This window comes from Solea senegalensis, unplaced genomic scaffold (assembly GCF_019176455.1).
Source record: "Solea senegalensis isolate Sse05_10M unplaced genomic scaffold, IFAPA_SoseM_1 scf7180000014046, whole genome shotgun sequence".
NCBI lineage: Eukaryota > Metazoa > Chordata > Actinopteri > Pleuronectiformes > Soleidae > Solea > Solea senegalensis.
In genome coordinates this window covers 25,601-44,157 of record NW_025320952.1, presented here as the reverse complement: position 1 = coordinate 44,157, position 18,557 = coordinate 25,601, and the positions used below count along the sequence as shown (strand labels likewise).

Here is an 18,557-nt window from a genome sequence, read left to right as displayed (position 1 = left end):
CGCAAAACAGTTTTTTGTTTTTTTTACAAGATTTTGTAATGCCAGTAAAGTAATTTTGTACTTCAATCCCTGCTGTGCGCGTGTGTGTGTGTGTTTCAACTATAAGCTTACAGGTCATTTCGTCACTGAGACAAATTACAAAAAAAATAAAATAACATTGAAAACTGCTGGCTAACCAATGCCAAGAAGCTGTAGATCTACGAGGCTAAATGAGCCATAGCGATAACTAAAGACGAGATGAGAAAAATAAACTCATACAAAGCAAATTTAAGCATGTTCTTATCAACACACACACAACAAACCCGGTGGTGCAGAGTACTGACTGACGGACAGACAGACGGATAGATAGTGACGCCCCATGTCCACTAGAGGGACACCAATTACACAGACAATATAAAATATACCAACAAATTGTCCAGTTCAAGTTTGTTTTCTGTATTTCTTTTAGAACATAACACATAAATGCTTCCATGCATCATCAACCTACAATGATAGACATGCTTTGATATTCAAACAAAACATTTCAGACACATTTTTAACTATGAAAACATAGTATCAAAACTAGCTAAATTAACAGAGGGAATTATTTGCATGCAGTACATGTATTTCATTATTAAATGTTAATGTTGTTGTGCCCACCAGGGGACTGATGATGTAAAAAAATATAATTTTTATAAAATACAAATTTTAAATCATGATTCATAAAGCCTTTAGCGAGAGATAAAGACTGTGCGGTTTCCAGATTGGTGAAGTATTAACGAGAGTGTGATGATTAATAGTTTTGAAGCACATCACTCTTAACATTTATAATTAGAACATGGCAGTGGGAAAACATTTTTATAACCATTATGTTCCTTTTCATTAGAAATGGTCACTAAAATACGGACTAGGCCCAGATATCTTACATGGATCACCACACGTGAAATATCACAAACGATAGTTCTGTTCTGCTAACTTGGGCTGATAAAGTCTACCTACAAACTCAAGCGTCCGTCTTCTACACAAACCTGATTATTATGACATCGTACACAACAAACAAAACAGCAATTACTATTGGAGGCTCCAACACCATCAGCTTATCCGCAAAAAACATTTGAGCACAACAAAGCCACAGAAACATAGTATTAAACGTATTTAAAACAAACTTCTCAACTTCCTTTACACTCTGCTGCCAATTCATTCATGAAACATAGCAAGGTATCTATTATTGACTTCTGATCAATTCACTAGATCTTGTTAAGAACAGGAAAGTAATGTGATAAGGTATCAGGCTTCCTCTGCTAATATCATTCTACCTGCCAAAGTAATTAAAATTGTGTTTTGAATTGTTTATATAGCACCTGCTGACATGAATATTTTTCATAAGATAGTTGAAGACAGTGGATCAATCTGAAAACATAATTACTTCCCACTGGGAAGAATCATTCTGCAAATTAACTGTAGTGCTTATTTGTTTTGACTTGCAGAGGTCCAACTGAACTTTTTCATTAGTTAATTATCAAACATTGTTGTTTCCCCCGGGTAATGCATGGAGGAAATAAAGCGATACTCGAACATACAAAAAAATAATGCACAAAAAAGAAAATCAGGCAGAATTGATTTGAATACATTTCTAAAAAACGTGGAATCAGTAGACATTTTTAAATGTAAACACAAATAATGATCTTCAGTGACGGACTTAACAAGAGTAAATCACCAGAAGACTTCTAGTGAGTGACTTGTGGCTTACCCCCCCTTTATGCATTGTCTTTTACTGCTGTTCAAAGCCTTCTCCAGTAGGGGTCACTACTGTCTGATGTCTGCTGGCCTGAGCTGTCTCTCACCCTCAGCCAGGAATATCTGCATGGCTCTGTAGAGCAGATGGACACCCAGCTCCTGTTTCCGCTTTGTCTGCCAATTTGACACCACGCCATAAAAATCGCCTCGCTTCTGATTAGTGAGCATCTTCAAACCTGGGAAGTTAAAGAATTAAAATTACTGACTGACTGGCTGGTTCAACACAATGAGTAACAGTCAGAGACTCCTCGGGGAAATAGAACAGCAATGTCTTGGAATTGTCAAAAACATTCTCTCAAACAACAGTCAATCAAAATATACTTTGAATGGTTTAGAAATAAGCCGTCTTGTGTATTTATGAGATTACATCATATTTGAAATGTACATTTATACATAACACAAACACAGGGCGTCTCATGGCCTTGAAATGTTTTAGTTGGAAAAGCATAGATTTAATAATAACATTGACAATGGTACGGTACAGTTCAGTTAAGTCAGGAAAGTGTGACAGTAAGGCAGCCTGGAACTGAGGAACTCAGCTATCTTTACTTTGATTATCGTCACTTAATAATCATGTCGACCGATATGGTTTTTAGACGGCTGATGCCGATTCCGATTTTTTTGACATCAGCCTTAGCGGATGTCCGATACATGCTCCCTTCATTTACATGATAAAAATGACACAATGATAACAAATGTTACTTAAGTCTCAATTAAACCAAAAAACGAAATATTTATTAACAAAACAGTTAAACAATGAAGAACATTTAAATATGTAACAATAAACAATTTTAACATTGAAATGTGCAAATTCCTGAGAACGTTTGAAGATATAACAATAAACAATGTATAGGCCTCAATGTGGTGGCGCTTTAGATGAGTCCACATTCAAAGTGTTTTTCTTCTGTCCTGTATCAGCCCCCATGCTCACCACTGAATTACAAATGTTGCACCTAGCGTTGCCTAGTGTTGGCGTAGTGAATTTTTGCCACACTGGGTTGCCCTTCTTTTCAGCCATTTCTTTAAAAAGAAGAAACAAGAACACAAATTCAGTATTATTTCATCTATTGCTCACATCTTGAGTTTAATTTATAAATTAAACAGTTGTTTGATTTTTATCTACATGAAAACATTTTTTTATTATGTCATATGCAAAGACAACACACTTGAGACAGACAGACAGACAGACAGACAGAGAGAGAGAGAGATGCAATCACACACAGTGCTGTGATGGCTTCTCTGCTCCGCCCTGAGTTTCCCTTTCCCACTGGCCAAAACTCATTTCTTTTTACAGTCTATGGTTTAAACCCGCAAAAAACCAGCTTCTGACTGCAGTGGGACCCGCGTCCCGACTTGAACTCAATCAACGCATCACAGCAAGAAAGAAGAGTTTCTCATGTTCCGTGGGGAAGAGAGGAGGACAAACACTGACCACTGCTGCAGTGTATGGACTATATTTTATGTAAAGTTAGATGCTGTATAAACTCTTAGTGATAGGTAATTGTTTTCATGTGCATACTGATAAATGTGTCGTATTCTGTAGCCATAGCACGGGCAGTGGGAAAGGGGCGCTATGACGATTGTAAGCGTGTATCGACCAGAGTTTAAAAAAAAACATATATCGACCCGCTAATTTCAGTGGCAGAGAGAAAGAAACACAGAGTGACACAGAGACAGACAGACTTTCAAAGTGTAAGGCAATAATACAGCTAAGTTACACAAAATACATTGAAAGTCGAAAACTTACCATTCTCACGGAGAGTAGTTGTTGTTGGCTGACTTCCAAAACTCCCAGCTGCTCTCTGCCAGGGAGGGAGGGGCAATGCATGCGCTTCACGTGCTCTCCAGCATCTCAACACAGGGCTGCGTGAATGCGCAGGACGGAAAATAAAATGCACAATAGATCGGCGAACGCAGCCGCGAATCGGCCGATGCCGCTACAAGTAAAAAACGCAAATGTCCGATATATCGGTCGACCCTTACTGTGATCCGTGAAAATATCTGCCATTAAAAAGAACTTGAGTGTTACATGGAGTTTAAAAGGATAGGGGTTGTTTTTTTTTAAAGTGTGGTTGTATGAGGTACCGACACATCAACACTTAATTGGACAAGCATGCCACGCTTTCATTACACAGCCTGGGACCCAGACACGTGCTTTCACTGACAAAATAGCTGCCAGCAGAGACACAAGGGAACACTTAACAAAAGGCTCACCTAATAAATCCTATGCCTGCTAAAGTCTACATATCTTCAGAATATGTTCAGCACTTTATCTCGCTTTTTTCCTCACTCGCACCAAAGTCCACTGAGAAAATCAGCGTTTTAAACTTCGTCTTTGGCAAGTTTGTGTCTCTCAGGTAAAAGCCATAGACAGGATTTGAACACCAGAGTCACAAGATAACACATTTGATTACCACGAGAGGCAGCAGTGAATTAACGACTCCTGTACAGCCCGATGAAAAAAATTGCAGAATTTCTCTATGGACTTCGGTGCGAGGGCAGAGCAGTTTAAACTGCTCCAGAAAAGGCTGCCTGACGGCAAGAAACATAAATAAGATATCACAAGCCTACGTTGGCATGGATTTTATTAGACAGGTCTTTTGCTAAAGCCATTGCTAGAGTGGCTTAAATATGTTTTTCCTTCTGTTCTTTTTGGCAGCTACTGTATGTTTTCAGAGAGTGGTCCATTATGAATGATATCGCCATAGTTTTTGGGTCCTGGATAAGAGGATCAGGTTAAGCACACTTTTGTGCATTAATCCATCTTTGAACTAAATGAAAAATCGAATCTGGTGTTGTGTGGTTAAATGCCTTGTTTGGTCAGTTGTAATGTGTACCGTGTGATCATTTGCATGATGTTTTCTCATGTGTGTTGTGTGTGATTGCAAATGGAGAGGCTATGGCAGAAAGATGCAAGAAACCATTGACATTAGCCTAATAAATTATTTTTTTCCATCTATGCAAATGCTCCATAACTTTCAGATACAGAAAACTTTATTTATCCCCGAGGGCCAATTCAATGGCATAATGTGGCAACTTTGTCTCCCCAGCTAGTCTTTCATGTTAGCCCTTACAATCACATCCCTGCACCCATGTAGCTCATTTGTCCGTGACATCTTAAATATATTAAAAATAATTAGTTTATAATCACAAGGTTATTTAAGAGCTTAATAAACAGTAGTTGAGGACTAGGAAACTGGAGTTCTTGAGTGCATAATATCACTGTTTGCCAAATTAAAGAGATAACCGCTGATAAACTTCATCCTCCTTGTACTCACCAATGGCCTCCACCATGCAGGCCTCTCTTGTGTATGCCTCCACTGGGATGACGTTCTGGAAACAATGCAGAGAGATGACGCCCTGTCCGGCATTCCATACCTCAAGGATGTGCTGCACTTTGGGGCACAATTTCTGTCACAGAGAGAGAAAGAGTCAGAAATGTATTTACCTATCATTCGTTTTTAAATTAAATTAACCAAGACTGAACAGTGTAAGCTGCCCTACCTTGGAGGTCTTGTCCCCTCTGTGGTACTCTAAAGCCTCATACAGATGGCTGTAGGGACGGGAGCGTTTCCCTTTGCCCACATAAAATATAGCATGGATAAAAGTCTGGAAACACTCCTGCGGCGTCATGGTGTGACTACGGAAAGGGAGGTTTTTTGTCACTCTAGTGGAAGAGGAAAAACAAAGATTAATTTTCTCATGTTTTCAGTTTCACAATGAACTCAGTTAAATCTATAAATTAATCTAAGACGTTCCAAAGATACAATGTGAAAATGTTTAAATATTCTTTCATCTACATGGTCATTAATGTGTAAGAGGTGAGTTCCCACAAATCAAACAGAATTTGAGCACATTTTGCATGATTTTTCATTTATTTTTTTATTCTTTTCACTTGACTGTATGAAGAAAAAAAAACAACTAATGTTTTGATAGACTAATATTAAATCAAATAGTTCATTTTGATTTTAATAATGACATGTTTTGATAACAGGCAATGGATTGCGGAAATTATTTCTATGGTAAAAAAAAGTAGGACACACAATGGCAAAATTATGGATAAGTCAATATAATTTTTTTGGGGGGGAGAAAGTAACTTTGCACAGAAGGAAAAAGTAAATCACAGCACACCTACCTTGGATCTAGCAGCAGGTAGTTGAAGCTTGACTTGATGATGCCCTCTCTCCACTTTCTATTTTGGTCTGGTTGGTCAAACTGCAGACACAAATCCTGCTCGTCTGCCTGACAACTAGGCAGCTTGAACGTGTGCAGGGCCCGGCGCAATTCTGGATTATAACCTAAAGCAACAGGGTAAAAAAATTAAAAATAAACATGACTGTTGCTGGTGAGCTTCATTACAAACATGTTTTGTTTAAATGTCCTTTTTCATGTTTAGTTATGATTTTATAACCAAGTGCTTCATTGTTTAAAAGAAAAGATAAAAACAAAATACAAATAAATAAAACATTCTTTAAAAAGTCACCTGTTTGTGTTTGAGGTTGGTCTAATTGTTTCTGGTGATGTGGTGATTGGGAGTTTGACTCCTGCAACAGACGGCATAGCCTGCGTAGGTAGGTGGGCCTGGTCCGGCTGCTGATGGGCCCTGGACTTTCGCCCATTTCTAGCAGTCTCTGTCTCAGCTCCTTGTCAGTCATCCCTTTAGTCTCTGGCGAAAAACGATCCTCGCGCTCACCATTTTTCTCTTTCTGCATCCCCCTCAGAGGTTTCTGGTTCTCCTTCCCTCCATTGCTCACCACTTTGGCCTGCAAGGAATGCCAGTCATAAAGGATGGTATCCTCACTGCTGGTCGTGCTCATGCTGGAGGAGAGTGAGGTGTTTGCTGTTGGTGGGACGTGGGTCTCAATCAACTTGTGACCATGTTTTGTGTCAGTGTAGAGGTACTCCACTGGTTCGTCCAGATCTTGAATAAGTGGACGGCCCCCAGGCGTGTAAGACAGGTTAGCCAGGCTTTGTGGCCTGTGGCAACTAGACACTCTGCTCATGCTGTACCTTGGGGTGCATCCAGTGCCAGGGGTGCACGGCGGGTCAGAATCTTCCCTGGACCTCCTAGGGGAAAAGTAGCTGGAGCTGGATGAAGAGGAAACGGAGTCTGGCTGAGTGCTCCAGTCCTCAGTGAGCCAGCCATCTTCATTTTTTAGACTGGCTACTCCATCCTCAACAGGGTTATCATTTACCTTTCCTTTTGTTGTGGCCTCATCTGTACTTGTCAGATCATCCGTCATAAAATCCCCACCTTCAGAAAGATTCTGATCTTGGCACTGCATAGCAAGCATAATATCGTCAAGGTTTTTTTCATATGCATTCAGTGAAGAGTCCAGTTTTTTCTCCAGTACAAATGTATCTGATAAAGTCTGTGATTCAGTGTCACTCTCCCTTATGCTCTTGGGGAGGATGAGAGTGTCCGCTTGGCTACTGCTAACAGTTGAACCCACTTTGAGGGTGCTGGACTGTGTGTCCTGGCTTTCCTCGTGCAATGAGTCTTCTCCTGTGCTGTGCCCTGCATAGGTTGGTGCAAAACAAGGAATGTGTGGTGAACTGTAATATTCTTCAATGCTCTGATATCTAGGTGTCTGGCGGTGTGATCGAACTGGTGTCGGTAGGGTCTCCTCAAACAGAGAAGATGTAGTGAAGAGGCTCTCTGGTGTTCTGCTTGTTCTCAGCAAACAGCGACTCAACCTCGAGCGAGTCCTGCCAGTTACAAAAGGACTGGGTGTGAATGGGAGGTTAGCTACATCCTCTGATATCTCAGCTGCCTGATCAGATTTGGTGTCTCTAGTCAGCCTTGTAGCCACGTTGTCAACACCAACTTCGGTTGTATTGTCCGCCACATGCCCATCGCAAGCAAACGCATCACTATTTGTATGTTTTGTCTCACACAAGTTAAGTTCATCAAGGATTCCTGGTAAATGTGCTAACATTTCATGCTCTGAATCCATCTGGAGTTTAACGTGTGGAAGATTCCCATATTGCCACACAGAATCAGAATGTGTAGAAGTCTTTTTGCCAGATTGAGCTTCAGATTCAGAGTCAGCAGAAACCTCCTCTGCTTCAGGAAGTAAAGTCCGCCTGGGATGTAAGGAAACATCCAAAGCACTGGTGTAATGGTCACTCTCACAGCTACTATAATGACTACTAGTGGTCCCACTGCTACTGCTGCCCCCGCATGGATGTGTTGGCTTTTCAGTTACATTTGCGTGCACATTTTTTACATCTTCCCCCTGCTGTTCATCATCACTCTCTTCCAAAGCACAATGACTGATGACGGTTTTCTCCATGTCCTCTTCTGTGCTTGTGCTGCTCTCCCTGCAGAAAATGTATACGTGATCTGGTGATGTCACGTCAATACCCTGCTTGTTTAAAACTGTGGCCATGCGGTCTGAGTCAAGGAAGTCAGAATATTCAGAAAGGTCAAAGGATAAGTAACTAGGGCTCTGTCTGCCATCACCAGCAGGCTGCTCCTTAGGAGAATTTGGACTAAAAACAGGGAAATATTCATCTACATCCCTAAAACTCACACTCTTGCGACTTGCTCGCCTAGAGAGAAGTGCTGGGAGAGTGTCTCTTCTGGATGGAGACATTTTGCTGTTAGTTGTAGCAGCATTTTCTTTTGATTTAAGTGTGGAAAAATCTTCATCAGTAAATACATCATCCTCCTTAAGAATTGGCATTGGAGCTACAGTTCCCACACAAGACATGCGAGTACTTGATAGTATGGAGGGACCTTCAGCCGCCCAGCGTGCAAAGGAATTGTCCCAGTCCTGGCTGTGATGAGTCTTAGTCTCCATATTAGAAAGTCTGTTATATGGGTTTAAAAATGATGAGCGCCTTGTGCTGCTTAATGGGGCTTCGCCAAAGTCACTGATGATAGATGAGTGAGAAGTGAAGCTGTAGTCTGAACCAGGATAGCTGGACATGTCTGACTGGTCTGAATACACAGCTGTGGGGGGAAAAACAGACATAAATAAAAGATATAAAATATATTATCACAAACCATGCAGATTCTGGAAAAATAGAACTGGAATTCAAAAATAGTCTATACACCAACGGAATGTGTAGCAGATGATTAGTCTAATCACATTAAGATATACATAGGAAAGACAACAATAAAGAATTAAAACAATACTGAATACAAAAAACTTTTTGTATTCAGATTCAGAAAATCAGTTGCCAATTAACAAGACATAAATAATACAAGTAAGAGTTACACACAAGTAGGATCTTTAAGGGTGAATGACTTATGTAATATCATGTCGTACAATACTGGAATTGAGGGAATCCGTCCTCCTCTGCTGAGCTGGTCTGGTACTCCTGAAGGAGCAGGGCACATTTTCTATTCTCCTGTTGCTCAGCAAGATGCCCTGGTGTATTCCCTTCCTGCATTAATTAAGGAAAAAAACAGCAATAAACCAAACTGTCTCAGAGATTCGGACATTCTACTTGACTACGTTTTAATAAACAATTATCAAATTTTCACTAATGACTGATTTGACTGGTTAATGCAATGTGTTTATGTGCAAAGTCAGTTTAACTGGTTTGACTTGGTTTTCCAGCCTTGAACCTTGGTCCATTCACTTTCCTTGTGTGAAATCTTACCTTATCCTTAATGTTTGGATCCCCTCCATTCATCAAGAGCATCTTCAGATTTTGAAAACATCCCCACAAAGCAGCAATGTGGAGAGGAGTCAGGCCATCTGATGACCTGTATGAAACACAAGTAAGTACATAACTTGTAAAAACATTACAGCAGCTTAGGGACCATTAACAGCCAAGTGACAAGAACTTCAACAGTTTTTACCAGCCATATTTTAACTATTTTTTAACAAATTGAACACAATAGAGAAGGTCACTGTGTAATATTAGGTTTATTATAACCATACCTGACATTAGGGTTCGCTCCAGATTGCAGCAACATTTTCAAGCAGCGTGTGTTCTTCTCAGACTCTTTTCCAACGGCCAAGTGCATGGCAGCCACCCCTTTACTGCCCACCAGGTCAGGACATGCACCTTGTGACAGAAGCAGCTGCACTAATCTGCCATGCAAAGGGGATATATTACAACATACCTTCAGTGAAATTTTCAACAGAACAGTTTCAAATAAATTAACTCTTTTTTCATTGTCTACTTTTATTGTTGAACAAATTTATAAACATATATGGATGCTGTTGTGATGGGATTTGTCTTAATATTTGTCTTTATACTATACTAAATACATACAACCATACTTTAAGAACTATGAACGTGAATTTAACAGGCAAAAAAAAAAGAAACAGCAGAGCCATATTTACACTCATTTACACATTTTATATGGTCCTTATCAGTACTGTTGCTTTTACATTGCTTTCAGTATATGCAGGTATTTTTTATATTCCAGACTAGGGCTGAACAATTAATCAAAATTTTAACTAAATCGCAATATAGGCCATATTGCGCTTTAGTTAAAATTTTGGAATGCTGTAATTTTCAAATCGCAGGAGGCGCAATATTTCTTAAAGCCAAAATGTGTGTCAAATTACCATTTTGGATTAAGTATCGTGCTGGCTGAAAAAAACATATTTTGTTTCTCATAGATCTGCCCAAATATCATATAGTAATCATTTAAAATATGGTATTGAAATGAAAATGAGAAAAACTATGTAAAAATGACCTTTTCCTGTCAAATCGCTAATCAAATCACAATTACACGTTTATTTATCTATTTAAAATTGTTCAGCCCTATTCCATACATTTTTAGTCTTGCACTTGCAAAGACAGCTACCTAATCGCTTGGTACTTGTGCAATGACAATAACGTTCTAGCCATTAAAAACAGCACTAACATCCTGAACTGATATGAAAGTAGTTGTGGAGGAAAACAGACAACATTTGTGCATCAATATCAGAGTCAAGTTATAGCCTTATTTGCTGACTTCACTGCGTTGATACTTGGTGTTAAAAGAAGTACTGCAGAGTGAAATGTGGTTTTATTCCCAGTCAACTAGTAAAACACTAAACATTGCACTGGGCATATTTGATACACAACTGGAGGTATAGTTACACTAATTGTCCACCCCGATTCTACACGAGGCGTATTTTAGCAAAACAAAGACAGAACATCACCTGGGTTGTCCATCGTTCACCGCTTTTCTGAGCTGACTTTCCAGCGTCTTCTTCTTTTGGTCCATGATCAATAGCACCCGATGTTAAATTATTTATGGTCGTGTATCGGCATCTTCCGCATAAACTCGCAGCCTGAATCCAACGCACTGCAGCAAACTCTATGGTAGCGGAGCTAGTAGCGACCGAGAACACGCTCCGACATGTTAACTCAACTGCACATCGCTTTTACATATTCCTCCTATTAAACGAAACCAAAAATATGACTGAGAGTTCGTCACGTTTGCCCAGAAGTTGTTTACAGACTTCATTCACCACTTGTTTATCCATTTATTCGCCCACTTGTTTTGTCGTTGTTGGTCTGTCGGTGTTAAACTTCCCTCCAAACACAAACGCGCCCCCTTACACCGGATGTCCCGCCTACTGTTGTCTCTGATTGGACAATCGTATTATTTTCACCAATCTCGTTGAAGCAAAGGCCCAATTTAATGTGTTATTCCGATCATGTCAAATGACAATCTGCCATTTCTAAACCAGCCATTTCCAATATGTGTGATACATTTAATCACAATTAAATGTTCTGCTTGTGTTTTAGGTTATACATCTTGAAAACAGATTCTGTAAAAGTACCTGTGGGTCATGATCCAGTCTCTGGGGAGAGCGATGGTGCATTAATTGTACTAAATGTATCACTACTTTAAGGAAAACATCCCACAATAAATTGACCATCCGGTTATTACTGTATACCCAGCCATCCATCGACTATCGCTTTATTGTCCACAAGAGGGCAGCAGGAGGCATATGGCAAAAGGTGGGGTGCACCCTGGACAGGTCTCCAGTCTATTACAGGGTCACATAGAGACAAACAACCATCCAGTCAATTTAAGGTGTTCAATTTGATTATTCCCCCATCTGCATGTTTTTCAACTGTGGGAAGAAACATGCAGACTCCATGCATCAAGGCCCTTGTTCCAAACCACATCACAAACCCGGGTCTTAACCACTACACCAACCATATGGTCTGGGTTCTTTGTGCATTGTATCTTGCCTGTCTGTTTGTGTGCAGTATAAGATAAAAGCTAAACAACAGATTTTCTGAGGATTTAGGTCACATAGGATTATGGATGAAATATTTAGACTATGGTGGCAATTCAGATGCACATTGAGTTTTTCTTTTTTTTATGCCCAAGGGAGCTTTCATCAGTTTCATTGTTGCCATGAAAAAACATGATTTAATATATCTACTTACTGTATAACTTGATAGAAAAAATGTTAGTGTTTTGACACTGTCCAGAATTGGAGGAGGTGTGCACTCCCCAAATCCATTATCTGGTTTTATATGAAATCATATTTGAGGAAAACAATGATGACCTTTTGATTCAACAACACACAGCATTATAGGAAGGAATGGAGGCAGAAAATCAAGTGTTACTCATAGTGCCCTTTGTACAATATGCTTTTTGGCTATGTGTAAAATGATGTGGGACATGGTTGTGTTTACAGATTAAAACATTTTTAAATATATGAATATCAGGAAACTGTACAATGGAAGAGCATAAGTCATTTGTTCAGGAAAATATTTGGATAAACTACCATCTCGGTTTAAATGTGCTATTTCAATATCAGAGCAAAGGACATACCAAAACATCATCTTTTAGTTCATTACATCATTATAAATCACTGCTTCATTCAAAATATAACTACCATGTTTTATATAAATAAAGTCAATATAGTGTTAAAAGTCATGGCTCTGAATATACATGTTTGCATATTTCGTTTTTTTGTACAAAAAGGTAGCCCAGACAAGCTGAAACTATTTAAAATTGTTGCAATGTCAAAGAAGTGCAACTATGCAGCTTTAATTCTGAGTTAGCACAATTTCTGCCATCCCAGACCCTTAGACAGAGAAGAGAGAGAGGGGAACAAGGCTCATCAGGAGGAACAGCAGGCTTGGGTGGATGGCTCCAGCATGGTTTGGTGGGGGGGGGATTTGGCATTTGTCGTAGGGCTCCAGACAGGCAGCAAAGGCCATGGCATGGGCGATGTAGCTCTGCTCCTGGACCCCATGAAAGAGGTGTGACATTGGCCCTTTGGCAAAGATGGCTACATCCTCTATGCCATGGGTCTCTGAATCGAGAGGGACAGGCGCCTGCTGGCGGTAATCGTTGTGTGCTGAAGTTTAATGGGACAAAAGAAGAATAGATTAGCCTTTCATTCAGCTTTTCATACGTCAGACAAATAACAAACCTAGAGTGTGTACAAAGAAGGGACAGACTGCTTTTTAATAGCCTTATAAGACAAATCTGTACCCTGTGGATCGTGTAAACACATTTTAACACTTATTGTTTGTGCCTTTTGTGCCTTCACAGTTGATTTTCTGTTCTACCACAAGATGGAGCTGCTTTATTACACTGTCATTTTTGGAATGATTACCAGCGCACGCTTACATGCAATTGATTCATTCACATCTGGGCGGATTCCATTGACAATCTGGTATCCTGGTCCATTTCCATACACAGCAGTAGTGAAGCGCTTCCCATCCTCAGCTGTTGAGCGAGACACTCCTGTACATCACAGAAACAGGTTTGTGATACAGATGGAACACATCACATGACATTTACTTTTTCAGCCTAATCATAGTTCAAAGTTTTCTCTTTTTTTTACCCAGGACAGGGTTTCCTCTCTTAGCATGTCCTCCAAACGCAAACACATGGGAGTGGTCGGCACTAACCACCGTCAGGGTGTCCAGTTCACTGGTGAGTTCAGCTGCTCGGCCAATTGACCGATCAAACTCAACAGCCTCATACAGAGCTCTCTTGGCCCGCCCTCCATGGTGCCCATGGTCAATTCTTCCCCTTATAGTCCAAAAGAAAGTCATTGACAAATGAACATATGTACACACATACTGTCATTTTCCACATGTTTTATTTCATATCACAATATAGTGTGATGATGACACAACTGATCCCAAAACAACCATCTCCAGTATTTCAATTGCAACTACCTTTATGTTTTTCCCACCTTTATGTCATTCATTTATGATTTTGAAGGACAAACAATGTGAACCACCTCCTTAATTTTAACATGGAAATTCATGATGCCCGAGAGAGGCAGAGCAAAAGAAAATACACTTATCTTCCACAAAGAGGTAAAATCCCTTGGGGTTTTTGCTGAGAATCTTTATTGCTTTCTCCACCATCTCAGTGAGCGATGGATCCGTGTTGGGATTACGTTCCAACTCATAGCGGCAGTCTTTAGGCTCGAACAGACCTAAACGTAGAGAGAAAGCGCAGACCTCATGATACATTTCAAGTATGTGAGTTACTACTTGTCTCATTACTCAAAATTGAAAAACTGTATGTACACGGATACTTCTTACCCATCAGGAAATCAGTTGTTGCAGGGTTGACAGCATCAAAATCAGCTTTGTTCCAAACATATTTAACATTCTGCAAAGGAAAAAAATATATATATATATAAAACATGTATTTATACTGAGTATGAAGAGCTCACCAGTGCAATCAACTTTTTACCTTTTTGTTTTTAATCCACTCCACAACAAGATTTTTTCCATCTGTTCGGTCTCCTCTGTAGTTTGGATACTCTGGGTCTTGCATGTCTGTGGTAAACATGTACTGACGACCTCCACCAAGAAGGACCTGGTTCAAAAAAACATGGAGACAATTATTTGAACTAAACTAAATACATTTTATGTTTATAGTTGATCCGTTATTCCAGTGGTGCAGCCACTTTACTCTTATATTGGCCTTTACGGTAGAGGTGAGTGAACACTTTTATCTAAGATCTTACAGATTGAGGGATTTATTTAGCAAAGTACTTTCAAACCCAATGCAATGCGTTGTTTCAGGCTTGTTTTGCCACAGCAATACCCCGTTATTAATGCTTACATCAATCTCTGTGTTGTGGAGCATCTGATACGCAATGTCCCGGCATCCATTTTGGACGGCCTCAGTGGGGAGGTCAGAGTTAGCATACCAATCTCGATCAGCAGAGTGAGCATAGTTTCCTGCTGGTGAGGCGTGCTGCACTCGGGTTGTTGTGACAATTCCGACAGATTTCCCTAAAAACAGACAAGGGGAAAAAAGAGTAATATGGTCATAATCAAGTCAGTGTTTTGACGACAACCTCTCGAGTTCCCCCTAAAGAAAGTGATTTTCTCGTGCTTTTCTAGTCTTGATGATCACTCAAAGTACTTTACACCACCGTTTTTTTCTTTAATTGTATTTATATAGTCTACTATATATGCTGTGCTTTTTACACATGGCTCAAATGCTCCAAGTACAACCATCAGGACCAATTAGGGGTTAAAACTCTTGCCCAGGGACACATTGGTTTATAGACTGGAGCAGCCAGGAATCAGAACTCTTACCTTTTGGTTAGAAGACCTGTTCTACCTACTGCTCCACAGCTGAAAGACATTTATTTTGTATTTAGAAAGGAACCAAGTTCCCATACTGCAAATAATTTTATACTACACTGTTTGGGGGTTTGTTTGATAGTGACCTTAAATTACGGTACTTTAAATATTGTGAAAAAAAGACACATTTTGTTAGTGACAACGTCCTTACATGCAGGAACACACACCTTAAAGCCACAATAAAGCAAAGCTTTGTGAAGAATGACATAAACTACCTGCTTTCTTGGCACGATGCAGAACAGATTTGACCTCATTCCCGATAATGGCGCTACAGTTGCCCCTTGGTACGGCAGCAGTGACACCCAGAGTGCCATAGTTGGCCTTCACACCACATAAGTATGCTGTGGCTGTGCCTGCGCTGTCTGGCATCTGCTGGTCAACATTGTATGTCTGCAGGGACCAAATCACACAAATCACACACATTCACAGTTTGAGCAGATTGTAATTATGAGTTTAATTCCTGCAGCAGGGCTTGAGTTAGTAATGCTTGTCCAAGCAAACAGATGAAACGCCTGCACATTTAATGATACAAATATATCCAGTACATTCTGAAACGTGTGCTGTTCACATTTATTCATGCTAATGAAACGGTCTGCCTTTTAGAGTTCACTGACATTTAGGTCCAAGATAGACTCAATGCCATGATATTCAGTCATGCACATGTTTTCTTCAGCTTGTTTTGTGTTGATGAAAATGCAAGTTGTCTGAAGGGTCTTATTTCTAAACAACACACCTCAAAGCTATTAATATTTTCTATTAACCATTTTGCAAAGAATGAAGTCAAGGATAGTCATTTTCCTGTGTAATAATACACATTATGTTGGGTTAAAGGTGGAGCTGAAACCATTACTCGATTAATCGATTATTAATCGATTCATAAATTAATCGTCAACTGTTTTGATCATTTTCATTATTAAAAAAGGACTTCTGATTGCTGCAGCTTCTTAAATGTGAATATTGCCTTTGTTTCTTTGTTCCATATAACAAAGAAATCATTAAAAGTGAATAATTTCCAGGCTTGACAAACAGTGATCAACATTTTTTAACGTTTTCTGACATTTTATGGACCAAACTAAACTAAAAAAAAAAAACATGTATATATATGTATATATACATATATATATACATATATATACATATATATATATATATATAAAAACTAATCGTTAGTTGCAGCTCTAGTTAAAGGTGTTGTTGAAAAGAACAGAATGATGAGTGCTAAAGTTAGCTAGGACTTCTGAGTATGTATATAATTTAAAAGAAAATTGCGAAGATTGCGTGTGGGATGTCCTTATTGTAATAGTTTAAACACATTCCAGTGAAGTTGTGAATGTTGGTGTGTTGTTGGCTGACCTTTGACAGTGCCAGGTGAGGAAAGGTATCCATGACTAGACTGGTCTCCTCCCCTGATTTCCCTGCCAACTGGCCTTTGAGGATCCGCGCAGCAGTCAATGTTGGTATTCCCATACCTGGAAGCAGGTGGAAGCACACCTGAGTGTTAGATAAAACCAACCAGGGAGACACAGAGTTGCCATTGTGCTCACTCGGCTAATATTAGTTTAAAGGTCGGTGAAAGACAGCCAAGATATTTTCACTCACAAATGTGACAATATGTAAAGCAAATACTTTCAGATTCTAGATGGTTTTTTTTCTCTAAAACCTGATGATGTATAATATTTCATTTCATTTCAGGAAATGTGAAATATACTTCTGTACCTTAAATATTCACAGAGAACTACATGCAAACCAGTCATGGTTAAAACAACATAAAAAAAAAATCTAAATAAAACAATATAAAATCATAAATAGCCACTATCAGCATGTTTATGGAGTATTAGTCAAATATTGATGTTGATAGGAGGAAGTACAGAGCAGCAATTACTTTATTATTTTTGAAGAACTGGGAGTTGAGAGGAAGCTAATCTTGTTTAACGTCTTTATCAAATTATCTAAGATAATTTGTCAAAGCTATTGTGGAGAAAGTTCTCTTTACATGTTTGTGATACAACCTCAAAATGGTTTAAATTGGACATTAATCATAACTTCAGGTCACTTGTATATTCTGGTAACCAGTCATCCATCAGTTTCCTTTAACCCAGAAACCTTTTTAAGGCCAAATAGTTCATAAATGCAGACTCATACTCAACCACCATCATGATGGTGGGACTCATGTGTTCAAGCTTCCTCCCATCTGAACAAACAAAGTGGACGAAAAGCAGCAAATGACCCATAGTTCAAATAAATATCAGTTTCTCAGACTCACCATCCCCCAGGAAGAGGATGAGGTTCTTGGCTTGATAGAGATTAGGTTGAATATTCAGGGCAGCGTGAAGAGCCTGACTCCCTTTGTTGTTCCAGTAACTGGCATGGAGCTCTTCTTCTGTACGCAAGAAAAAGATATATGACAAACACAATTGTTAGTTGGCTATTTGCATATATTCACTCAGTCAATTTACACAAATCATCCATTGTTTTCATTTTCTTATTTTACTAAGCAATTGTCAAAATCATAATGACAAAAACAACAAGGTTTTACAAACAGAAACACTGAAGACGTGACCTTGCCATGACATTCATAGCAAATATAACAGTGTCTATAATATGTGGTTGTCTTGTAAACTATAATATTTTAACGGTATTTACATGCAACTATCTAACAATGTACATCTTAGTCCATCTAAGTAAAGCTTCCTAAATCAGTTTACTTTTTGTTCAATCAATACTTTAAAAAAAAAAAAAGGCAACTGATGCATTCAACTCTTTTATTACTTAAAATAACAGTTAACACAGTATAAGTTTCTGTTGTCATGGACCTGAGATAATTCAAGTGTGAAATCCAAGTTTGTGTTAAGATCATGACATCAATAATGTATAACAGACTCTTACCTGAAACACACAGAATCTGCTGCAAAGAGATGAGAATTAATAATCCAATAAAAAGAGGCTCATGCCCCTGCTTATACGTCAGAGCCATGTTACTGTCTATATGTAAATTAAAAAAAGTAAACTGAATACAAAAGTTCTCGTCCTCACACCAACATCCCTTTTATAGCTGCGTGAAAGGAGCAAAGGGCACATGAGCATGACGAGAGCAATAAGTCACACTGAACCCGCACACACACACACATTACACGTCCGTCTTTATGTGTACATGAGTGATTAATCATTCATTTTAACTGCGATGTAATTTATCCATTATCTGTGTTTGTGTTGATCACTTCTAAGTAGCA

At 39.1% G+C, this 18,557-nt stretch overlaps 2 protein-coding genes across 2 annotated transcripts; both read right to left on the bottom strand.

The window, feature by feature from the left end:
• Positions 1-414: 414 nt before the first annotated feature.
• On the bottom strand, positions 415-12,085 carry ankle1 (ankyrin repeat and LEM domain containing 1). The gene is made up of 9 exons (XM_044015954.1): positions 10,893-12,085; positions 9,675-9,827; positions 9,391-9,496; positions 9,054-9,171; positions 6,260-8,734; positions 5,912-6,074; positions 5,281-5,443; positions 5,055-5,187; positions 415-1,952 (listed from the first exon to the last, which is right to left on the bottom strand). The coding sequence occupies exons 1-9, from the start codon at positions 10,955-10,957 to the stop codon at positions 1,786-1,788; spliced, it is 3,543 nt and encodes a 1,180-aa protein (XP_043871889.1). The 5' UTR covers positions 10,958-12,085; the 3' UTR covers positions 415-1,785.
• A 620-nt stretch (positions 12,086-12,705) lies between these two features.
• On the bottom strand, positions 12,706-18,372 carry alpi.2 (alkaline phosphatase, intestinal, tandem duplicate 2). Its single transcript, XM_044015957.1, has 11 exons — positions 18,214-18,372; positions 17,591-17,707; positions 16,681-16,796; positions 15,543-15,717; positions 14,798-14,970; positions 14,423-14,548; positions 14,269-14,338; positions 14,025-14,159; positions 13,554-13,745; positions 13,337-13,453; positions 12,706-13,061 (listed from the first exon to the last, which is right to left on the bottom strand). The coding sequence occupies exons 1-11, from the start codon at positions 18,299-18,301 to the stop codon at positions 12,787-12,789; spliced, it is 1,584 nt and encodes a 527-aa protein (XP_043871892.1). The 5' UTR covers positions 18,302-18,372; the 3' UTR covers positions 12,706-12,786.
• Between the last annotated feature and the right edge of the window lie 185 nt (positions 18,373-18,557).